The sequence below is a fragment of the Acanthisitta chloris genome, unplaced genomic scaffold (genome assembly GCF_000695815.1).
Source record: "Acanthisitta chloris isolate BGI_N310 unplaced genomic scaffold, ASM69581v1 scaffold28326, whole genome shotgun sequence".
NCBI lineage: Eukaryota > Metazoa > Chordata > Aves > Passeriformes > Acanthisittidae > Acanthisitta > Acanthisitta chloris.
The window spans coordinates 31,087-42,390 of record NW_008680320.1 but is presented as its reverse complement, the minus strand read 5'-3'; the positions used below and the strand labels follow the sequence as shown (position 1 = coordinate 42,390).

General features: G+C 38.4%; 1 protein-coding gene across 1 annotated transcript in view; it reads left to right on the top strand.

Annotated features, from left to right (window-relative positions):
- FOCAD (focadhesin) overlaps positions 1-11,304 on the top strand; it is a gene marked incomplete at its 5' end in the record, with an annotated part of 53,166 nt that overhangs the window by 14,070 nt on the left and 27,792 nt on the right. The window contains 9 exons of the mRNA XM_009077666.1: positions 211-345; positions 735-785; positions 1,435-1,518; positions 2,958-3,087; positions 3,575-3,763; positions 4,015-4,136; positions 6,586-6,678; positions 8,277-8,365; positions 10,505-10,546. Coding sequence (XP_009075914.1) covers positions 211-345; positions 735-785; positions 1,435-1,518; positions 2,958-3,087; positions 3,575-3,763; positions 4,015-4,136; positions 6,586-6,678; positions 8,277-8,365; positions 10,505-10,546 — 935 coding nt within the window. The remainder of the gene's footprint in view (positions 1-210; positions 346-734; positions 786-1,434; positions 1,519-2,957; positions 3,088-3,574; positions 3,764-4,014; positions 4,137-6,585; positions 6,679-8,276; positions 8,366-10,504; positions 10,547-11,304) is intronic.

Here is an 11,304-nt window from a genome sequence, read left to right as displayed (position 1 = left end):
TTTCTTTAGTGAAGTATGGTGCAGTATTATGGCATGATGCCAGTTGATACACGAGTGAATTTTTAACATGCTGGCCTTTTTCTGGTTATGAACCATATATTAATTCCTGTTCTCAAGTAGGAAGAAAGAGGACAAGCACTGGAAAAAAAATGTTATTTAAGTCAAGTTGGGATTGCTATTAGTAGTGGTGCCTTCCGCTGTTCCTTCCAGGTTGTTTGCATCCGTTCTACATGGAATGCTCTGTCACCAAAGCTGAGTTGTGATAGAAGGCCCCTCATTTTGAAAGCACTGAATGAATTGTTTGCACTGGTTCCCTCATTAACTGTAAATACAAACGAATTTGAGGTACGTACTTATGGTCAAGGTGAGTCTTTCTTGTAGTGTATCTTTGTATCTAACTGTTAAATGAGCCTGCTTGTTTTTAATATCTCTAAATTTCACCCACTGCCTAATCAGATTAATCATAATGCACATTCTATAGTTTCACAATTTTAGATTGCATCAGTGCGACCTGGGAGATAGGTGAGATATTCCAGTGCAAGTTTAATCCACGATTTCCCTCTCCCAGAATGTAAGGACATGTGAATGTGTCTACAGTTCAAACCTGCATCCCTTCCACTTGCCTATCTCAGTGCTTGTTGATATGAGAGCAGTTTGTTTCAGGTAACTGCCTCTATTTTAGCTGCTTATTTGGTCAAAGAAAACCTGAATGCATGTTTTCTTTGCTTTTGTAGAAATTCAAAGCTGAAGTTGTTAGCTTCCTTTGGAACAACACACAGAACAAGGTAGGTGATCCAGCTGAAAATGTTAATTCCTAGTGTCAGCAACTGGATATTAAGTTTTGTGCTTTCCTGTCAAGACAGGATTATCAATATCAGTAATCTCATTTTGTAATAACGTTTTCTTCTTGTTGCTGGCCATTTAACACTGTTTATGAAGTAATGTATTGCACGTGAAAGATGATAACGAATGGTCCCAACATCTGCCATTTCCAAGAAAAATTATAACATAAACTAATTTGACTTCCACTGTAAGACTTCAGCCTTGACATAGTGAAGTATTCTTGACAAAGATGCTGCTGTGACAGTTAACACAGTTCTTTGGTGAGGTATTGTAATGCAGTGAGAATCTTGGACCATCATCACCATGGGGCTGGTGGAAGTAGTGCACTTTAGTTTAAATATAGCTTGGGTATTTCTACCTAAACTACCCTCAGAATGCTTGCTATCAAGCCTAGACTGTTGATCATGCTACTTTGCATTGTGGATATATAAAGTAAGCAGTTGAGAATGTGCCTCAGGAAAAAATTGTTATTTTAAGCTTTTTCAGCATTCCATGGTTACTTGATAAGCTCTTTATATGTGGAGTTTGCAGTAGGTAGCAATACCATATGATGTGTTTGTGATTTTCTTTTTCTTCCTGTTTATTTTCTAGGATGCTCTTGTAGCCATTTCAGCCTATAAATCCCTCTCATCATTTGGCTCTGAAGAGCATAAAATTCTTCATCTTCCTGAACAGGTAGCTGTGTTGAATGTTTAATAATAAGGACATCTGGCACTTCCATCTGACATGGTTTATATACTTTTGAAAGAGAAACTAGGCCTTGTGCTTTCTCTACTAGACAACCAGGAGAGCCTCACGAAGGAATAGAGCCATTGCTGGTGAAATGAGATGCTGTTATGTGTGATTAACACAACTAAGACAAGAGAGGAAAGGCACAAATAAAGCTGAGTGAGGGCTAAGCAGTCATAGGGTACTTTTTCTTACATTGTTAGTTAAATCAGCAGGTTGGTTTTTGGGGCACCTGGTTTGTGTTTTGTGCTCTTCTGTTAATGTTTGCAGTTGAGTCTTGACACTAAACTGTTTCATCTGTTGCAGTGAGACTGGTGCTTAGTGCTTTTGTTCCTGAAATGGGCAAGTCAGTTTGAAAAGTAGGTGCTATTTTGGGGATTAAACTGAACAGTTCTCCTGTGTTTTTGTTCTGAACTGCTACAGCATAACATTTTGCTTTTTTTTTTTTTGCCAATGAAGGCAGCCAGAAAGGAATTGGGGTAGTTATTGTAAAGCTTTTTAAGTATGTAGAAACTCTGAAACTTCTGATCAGATGACTCAGCAACATTAGAGAATTAAAAAGTGCAGGGAGATGAACATAAGGTCGTCTGTGTGACTTTGTTGTATGAGAGTCTAGGCAGTACTCACTAGTCACCTGGTAGTCTGTGGCACAGTAAATACTTCTATAATGTTTTATTGAGTGCTTTATTACAAAATTGTCTCCATTTGCATGTTATAACTAGCTATAATGAAAAGGTCAAAATAAGAGACTTTGAAATTACAAAACTTACTTTACATACAATCAATGAGAAGATTTCAGCATGAGCTTTACAAATGAAAGAAGTGTTTTATGTAGAAGACTAAAAGAGAGAATGAGGGATATCTCTAAACACTGCTGCAGTACTAAATCTTTCACAGTAGTAAATAGTTCTGTATTTTTGGTGCTGTTGCTTTACTCTCTTCAGGAAATGAGTAAATATGTTTTAATTGAAAGCGATGTAAATATGTTGCCGTTTTTAAATTCTGAAAACTAATACGTAAAAATAACATCTAACAAAAAGTTTCTGTGTATATTAAAGTGCCAATATAAAACATTGTTAAATTGAAGAAGCATCAGAGTGAAAACAAAGTTTTATGCATATTAGTTCAGTCTGTAAATGTCAAGATTAATTTTGCTATCACAGATGTGGATTTACATACCCTGTGATTTTTATCAACCAGTGTTGTCTTTTTGTCAGGTAGAAGGAAAGCTTTTTTTCTTTCAGCTTCAAATGAATGAAATGGAGTGAAATTACTGAAATGGAGAACTTTTCATATTTAGTTGTTATTTTTGACTCTTGGAATCATGAATGGCAATGAGGGTTTGGAATCTTTGTGCTGACATTTCATTTTTTGCTACCTTCCAGGCACGACCAGAAGTTGACTCACTGGAGGAGGCAGACATGAATGAAGAAGACGACGAGGAGGCAAATCTTTTTGTTCCGGGTTCTTCATACATCAAGCTGTTGTGTCTAACACCAGCTTCTGTTTTAGGAGGTAAAATACATTCAGTATTTGATGTTACTTTGCAGATACATAATCACGGTGACTGTACAAGCATGTGGCTCTTTTATAATGGAGTGCCCTGTTAAAGTGTGGCCTGGGGTTTTTTTGTGGTTTTTAAATTCGTTTCTTAACAAATTACAGGAAAAAATGGAAAGTAAAAGTTCAGCGGAAAATAAAACACTCAACCCATTTTTAGGAAGACAATGTATCAGAGGTCCTGATAGTGAGAAAAAGTTTTTGTAATGAAAATATCCTTCTGTATCCTACAGGCAGAGCCAATTACATGAAAAAAAATCACCAAATGTAGGTGCCCTTCCTTCCATGCTGCATCATCAAATTTAGACGGCTGCTCCACCACGATGTTGGAATGGGAAGGAAGCGCTGCTGTCATTTTTGTTTCTGCAGGGTTAATTTTGTCTCTCAGTCATCAGACTCTGACATTCAATTTCCTCTCTTCATTGCATTGCCCGTCATCAAGCATTTGAAGAGTTTGCAACATCACTTGTGAAACAGGAGATGACCAACATGCCCCGTAATGTGTATCATTCTGCCTTGAGAGGAGGGACCACACGCTCAGACCAGGGGAAGACAGTGGCAGGTGTTCCAAACTTCTTGTTGAAGATGTATGAAAGGAACAAGCAACCAGGCATGACACCAGGCCTCGCAGGTAAGCTGTCACTTTGTAGAAGTTAGGCAGGTATACATGCTTTGACCCAAAGATTTCTGTAAATCTGGAAGCAAATCAGTGTCAGAAAAAATGATGTCTTATACCACTGTGATACTCTTCCATCTGCTTTTGAATTGTTGGCTTTATTAAGTTAACTTGCTTGGTTTCTCCCCTGGCTTTTGCAAGACTTCTGAACTATCAATGTGAGTGTTGGTATTGACCTTTCTTTTCCTCTTCCCTCCGTCTTCAAGCTGGCATGTTGTTGTGTTACGACCTTCCAATCCATATGGGCAAAGATGGCAAGCCTATTAATCGATTTCTGGTGAGCAGGGGGCGCAATTTCCAGCAAATGTTGGTAGCCCTCATCCATGAAGTAAGTTGATGTCTTTTCTTCACTTTTCACAAGTATTACACTTCCTTCCCTGCCTTTTTACCTCATTTCTTTATGCTGATTAGGTATCAGTATCAGCTGACAATGACATGTATGAATGTATCATAATTAACCATGTTCACTCAGCTTCACTAACTTGAATGTGTAAGTACATTCTTTTTGAAGTGCTCACTGCTGAAATGCCTTTTCTGAAAACCAGAAGAGCAAATAGGTGGCCTTTCCCTTTATCTTGCAGACTTCTCTGCCTGCCTTATATTTGTCATCCATAACCAGTTGTAGGCAAGTAGCAGGTCTGAACAATGAATGAACTCTGTGAGGTAACAACATCTACACCTTGCTAAGACTTGCTCTTCTATTTTTTTTTCAACTCGCTGTGCTATTAGGCTTACACCGCTGAAACCATGCAGTTAGCTTTGGTGTGGTTTTGGAAAAAGGGCATGAAATAAGCCTCCACTTAATAATTATGGAAAATAAAGTGCTTGCTCTTTGGATCAAGCAAACTAGTTCCCTCTCTAGCAAACCTCTCTGCAGCATAGTTTGCCTTAAGTTTCCAGTCAAGCAGTGTGAATGTATGCTATGCTGAAATTGGCTGCTTCTGCCTAGTGCAGTCTTCTGGTTCTATACTACCTCTCAAACACATGTAGGCTAAGCATACACATAGATTTTTACCTTCCATACAGCATCTTAGTCATTTTGGTCCTTCAGAACTGAAAAGCCACAAAATGTAATAATCATGTCATGTGGCTACAGAGACACCACGTGGTTGCCGGTGGAAGTGAGGCCATGTGGTACAAGGACAAAGGACCATCTGCAGCAGTTGGACCTGGGTGTAGAAATCCATCCCCGGTACAGTGTTATGAAGGCAGTGTCAATGGGATTATGAAGTACTTCAGGTGGCAAGGTCTTCTCTCAGACTAGTAAAAATAAAACAGAAACACTACCCTTAGACACATATCTCAAGATATCTCACCACATATGCAATTAAATAGATATTTTCCATCTTGACATCTTTGCTGCTGAAGAATGCAACCAGAAACTGGAGATCATACCCCTCATCATCACAGGACTCTGCAAGTAAATTAGTGAATGTTTTCTAACTATTTGGCTGCTCCAGTGGAGAGCACTAGGGGAAGTCCATAAGGACATTTCATAGTATGTCAAAGGAACAGGTTTAGAGTAAAGGTTATGAACAAAGCATGGGCTTGCATAATATCCAGAAAGAAAAGCTCTGCTCTCTAGGTAATTGCTTCATTCAGTGGGACCTGGGTTCAGTGTCAGAGGTTCTGGAAAAAAACATATTTAAGTATATTATAATTATAGGCATGTATCAAACTTTTACATGAGTTGAATTACAGTGGGATGAAGATCAGTTCAAAACTACTATGTTGTCGCACTTGCCTGTTGCCATAGTAAAGCACCAAGTATAGTCTCTAATAAAAAAATTTTCTGCCTACTAGCAGTGATGATAGCATCTGTCAGCACATCAAAAATTGACATTTTTTTTGTGCTAACAACCTACGTTCATAGGAACACTACCTTAAAATGGTTTGCTGGACTTCATTAACCTACCAAGGGCTAGAAAATAGCTTGTTACGGAGGTCACTTGACTTCATTTTTGCTGTGAAACAGTCTTTGGGTCAGTTTGCTACGGTGCTTACCAAAGAGAACAACCTTGGGCTCCAGGAGGAAGACTCTGCACATGCACCAGATTCTGTAATTGGTGGTTTGAGTTAATCTTTTGTTGTGGAAGGTAAGAGGGTGTCATACCTGTGTGAGATTTGGAGACGGGCAGAGAGCGCTGTTGCATCTTTCTTTAAACTGTCTTTGAGTCAGTGTTGTTTTCTTCCTGTTAGTTCTATAGTGGTGCTTCCTATAAAGGAATTTTGTGATTCCTTTCTTTTTTTTTTCAGCAATTCCTTTCCTTAAAGGAAATTGAAACTGTATACTTAAGCATTATATACTTCAGTCATGGTTACTAACTCCTTTTGAATATTCTCCCCTGTATTTAGGAGGTCATCTTCTTGTGTTTATTTTACCTGTCTGTTTAAAGCTTTTGGAAGCATTCAAGATTTTTAAATCTTGAAAGCATAAACTGCACTAGCATCTTTGTGTGTGTATTTCTGTTTACCAATGCTGCAAAGTGTTCTGCTTAGTGTTGCACAACAGTTGCAGTGCTCTCTCTGGGATCAATTATTTCTTGCACTACCTGAAGCAACCAATTTTGACTGGCCTGGGTGATGAAGTTGAAAGTGTCTTGGTGTGACTAAAATCAGAAAGGAGGATAATATATCATTTTAGGTTCCTACAGCCATGTATAATGGCCTGTGGGAGGGAGTGAATGATGTCCTGCAAATCATGGACTGGAGGTCATAGATTCTGCATATGGTAGACTTGATGTAACCACTTCTAATCATTCTGGTGTGTTGCACAGGTTAACATTCAACCTTCTGAATGGCACCGCTCCATACTGCTGCCACAGTCCTGGTCAGGATTTATGAGCCGAACCTACAACGCAGTCCTGCAGGTAATTTCAAGGTACCTAACACTGTGCACGTTAATGCTTATTCCAGTGGTACGAGTTTTATTTTTACCAGCAAGAGCACTTGTACAAGTTACAAAAGTTAAAAAACCCCAAAGCTTGAGGTGCTTAATAATAAAATTTGTGGAAAGGAAATAAAAATTAGTCTTCGGTAAATGGCAGTGCAATCTGGGATGCTTTGTAGAAGTGTGACTTCTGCTCACAGTTCAGGTTCTTGCAGTTTGTTCCTGTATCAGCTTGCAGAACATGTCAATTCTTAGAATTTTTAGAATGTGAAATTTAGCTAGATCTCTAACTTATTGCTTGGGTAGGAAGTTTGCAATAGTAGTATCATAAAGGAGAGAGAAGCTACAGAGGGATGATTCGTTAAAAAGAACTTCCCTTATCAGCATGTAATGCTGTCACATTGGAGACATTGGTCATCTGAATTTTTTTCAACCCTATCTAATGATCAGGAAATACCTGAAATCCTCTCTTTCATTAGGTTAACTGACTTTGTATCTAGATGAATGTAGTATCATTTTGTTTTTCAACAGGAAAGTTATCTAAAAAAGTTTTAGCAAATAGCTGCTTTCTAGAAGGCTCCTTGTGCTACTAGAAGGGCCTCTTTGTTTCTATTTCCAGGCCACATCACCTGTTTTCAGCACGAGCATCTCAGGTTGCTGAGCAAATTCTAGAAGCTTTAATTGTTCCTTGTCTTGCTGTGCAGCAAAACATATGCTTCTCTCACATTTTCAAAATAAATTTTATCTTGGCCTTCAGGAAAGTACAGGATTCTAATCCAAGCTAGCCCCATTACAAAGCAAGCAGTAGCTATTCAAAATGCAATTTTAGGTCTTAACTACAGAGAGGGACATTGTTGTTTCCATTTAATAACTTTCCTAGTTTGCTTCCCTTCTAAGGCAAGATTTCACTAGAAGTTTGGCATTTACCAGACATTTCTGAAGGATCTGTATGATTTCTTGCCATTTTGCAGGACAATAAAGCCTATTTTTGCTGCTTCTGAAGTCCCTCACTGGATGCCTAGTATCCTTACTTAGTCTGTATCCCTATCTATAGTACATTTCATCTGAGGTGGCCAAGAGAGACTACCATGTAAGATGAGTAGGTTAATGTGTTTAGATAACAACTGTTAGAGGCCAGAATCCAGATCACCTCCTTAAATGTACAGGAAGAATGGTGTAGGAGGTCACAAGGAAGTAGTCAGTCATACCAAGGAAAAGGATGAGGAATTCTGCTTTAAGTGGTGCATCAACAAAGTGATGTTTTGCTGTTAGAATCCATTTGAGTCAGCAAGCTTCTAAAGCTCACTCCCTCCTTGCTGTACTCCTTCCCAAGGGAACCTGCCTTCTTTTGGCCATGTATGCCATCTGCCTCTTGCTTTTCTCACTCACAATAAAAAAAATATGAATCCTTCTACTTAATGTAATGTATATTACAGCGGGTTCCCATATGAAAAGCAGTCAATTTTGAAGTATCCCTCAGGTTAAGGGCTACATGTGTTACCTGAGTCTTCTCTGAAGAAATCTTACGATGATTGGCCATGTAAAAATCCACTTCTGACTTATTCTCCATTTCTGCAGGGGAGGCAGGCAGAGCTGGAGATGCAGTTAAAACATGGAAAAGAGGATCCTGAAGAGGTGCAGTACAAGCAATTTACAGCCTGGCTGTGGTAAGGAAATGCCTCTCTGCTCCTGATCACTCATAATGGCAAGTGAGAGGACAGAGGAGGGCAAGATTTCAAAACCTTCACTTTTACAAGTTTAAAGACACTATGAGCACCAATAAAAAAAAACCAAAAAAACAAATCTATAAAAAAACCAACAACCAACCACTAGGTACAGTGACCATGGTAGGTAAGGGAAGCAGAAAGAAAGATTACTGGGTAACTGCAAGGATTCCCGTATGCATGGATGCACAGTTACCTTCTCCTCTATAGAGCCTAAAAACTTGGCAGGGGAAGCAACTAGAAAGAATGGAAAAATTCGTTTATTTTCTATCATGTGAAAGGAGAAGGATTATGTAAAGCTAAAAATTTTCTTGTTGAGACGTAAGTGAGCTGTCTCACTGAAAATGCCTTGATATAAGAAATGTAAGCCACAGTATGATGTATGTCGTGGTAGACTGACACACTTCAATTCATATGGTAAGTTGGCAATGTTGAGCTTGAAGACATTTAAAAGCAAGCGCATGATGCACACCCCGATCCATATCCTCAGCTACTTCTGTTTCACTCAGGTGAAAAGTGTCTCTCTGTCAGGATTTAGCCATGTACATGCATGGCCAGGAGAAGAAGGTGGGGAGTGAGAGGCTTCACAGTGAGAAAGAACTATTTATCTATGGACAGTATAAATATCTGTTTCTGTGTGTGAATATCTTGTTCATAAGTGTGTTGGGAACAAAGTATGTACAAACAAACCCAAAATGCCCTTTATCCATTTCAGTGAAAAAGGTGTTTCTAAGCCCAACTTACCAGGAATACAAAATTTGTGTCTGTTTTATTCCAGTTAATTCTAGAATAGAGGGTTTCATCACAAGATCCAGAATTATATGGTATTGTAGAAAATATTCTTTCTGTATTGGTGGCACAATTGCTCTGGCTGATCCCTTTCTTGATAGGGTATAAAGAATACATTTTTCTGGCAATGCTGCTTTTGTAGATTTTTCCTGAACCAACTTCTGCTCTGTGTTTTCTGAATATATAAGCTATGTCAAAAATGAACAGAATTCCCTTTAACAGGAAAGAAATCAAAGCACTAAGTGAACAGAGAGCCCAGTATTAGCCTTTGTTTCTTTTCCAATCCCCACTTAATTGCTTGGTCTTTCAGGGTTCTAACTTCAGTACCCATTAATCATTTGTGTTACCCAATAGGTTTAGCCTAATTGTGAACAACTTGATCTAAACTTTAGTGTTAATGATTTATTGTGTAAGTGCCATGCAATTTTGCAGTGGTGTTCACCTAGCTGTTGTAAATGCTTCTAGTATGGGTGGTTTTGAAACTGTATGCAAAAACAGTGTGGTTGTGAAGGAAAGCCTGGTTAGGTTTCTTTGAAATCCTGAATATAACTAGGTCTTATAACAGCCCTGTTTTAGGAGACATGTATTTTTAGTCTTCTAATCACGTGTTGTGAAAGTGTGAGTGAAGTGACTTTTTCTGTGGAATGATGTTTGTGGCCATCATAGTATTGTATGTCGTACTGTAGAGGATCTCTCTCCTCACCCACACCTACCAGTCTAGAAGATTCGCTGCACCCTTGCTTCTGTCTTGATTTGAATGCAAAACTAAACTGCAAACAAGTAACCTATTACAAATCAACTACAGTAACATGTAAGAAGTTGTAACTACTCCTGTGACTTTCATTTAAATAGATTACTGTGCTGCTTAATAGCATAACTGCCCATAGTGGTTCCCAGGAGTATAGTAAGTGTTAGATAAATTATAACAGTTGTCCATTGTAAAACATTCAGATTTTTGTTATGCTAAGGCAAAGCACAGTGGTCTGGAAACTTAAGTGTTTGATGTGCTCAAAAAACAGATTTATGGCTATTGCATGAACCAGCATTTTACAAAAAGTGGTATTAAGTCAAGTAAGAGCCCTTTACTGGGAGTGCACATGAGCATGAAGAAGTGTTGGGTGGTATGTAAGTATTTTTACAGATTAAATGCTTGTAATTATTTTGTGGTAAGTCTTCCAGTAGCTGAGATAATTGTTAACCTGGAATAGACCTGTGTAAGGCATAAGGGGAAATTAGCTGAATTCATGCTATAGTGTCATGAATGTGGTGTAAATTCTTTCTGTTCTGTTGCAGGGTCAGAGATATGTTGACTGATGTCATCAAAGGTGCTTCCAAGTAAGAACTGCTAAATTATAACAGATTACCTTTTTCTCCATATTTTCATTGAAGAGTAAGGCGCTGCCCTCTTTCCTCCTGTGTCTTGTTAAGATGAGGATTTTTGCCTTCATTAGATTTAAGGCATCCAGCTTTCATGAGCTTGTAGATTGAGAAGTTTTTCTCTGTTTGAGGTGTGTCATGAAATGTGGCCTTTTAGAAGTCAGTGATCAAGAGCAACAAAGGTTCCGTATGTGGATTAGGAAATTATTTAAGGCAAGAGATCCTGAGAGATTTCAAGGAACTTAACCAAGCACCTAGTTATAGTTGTTTGTAGGTATCTGTTATCTGAAGGGATGTAGTTTCAGTGTTTCAAACAATGACATTCCACTAAGACCCTTGTCTTATTTTAAAAAGCAAAACAGAAATCCAGAAAATATTTTTACCGTGATAGTGAGATTTTTGGATCTGGAACAAATGCCCAAATTGGCAGTTTGGGTGTACTTTTACAGCGGCAGCTGAAGCGGTTTTAAGAAATGGATGACTGATGCCGAGTGTACTGGTCTGTAAGTGATCTAGTACAGTTATCTGATGAGAGTTCCATCAGGATTATATTCCAGTCTGTTCTGGGAATGACTGGGATATCAACATGTATCTTTTAATGAAACTGAACTAAGTTATAGTCTCTCTCATATTTGTCGATGGCAGATTTTCTTTCTTGAGTCCCTTAAAAGTAAAGGTTTGCACTCTAGTAAAGTTAGTACTCTTTGAAAACTATC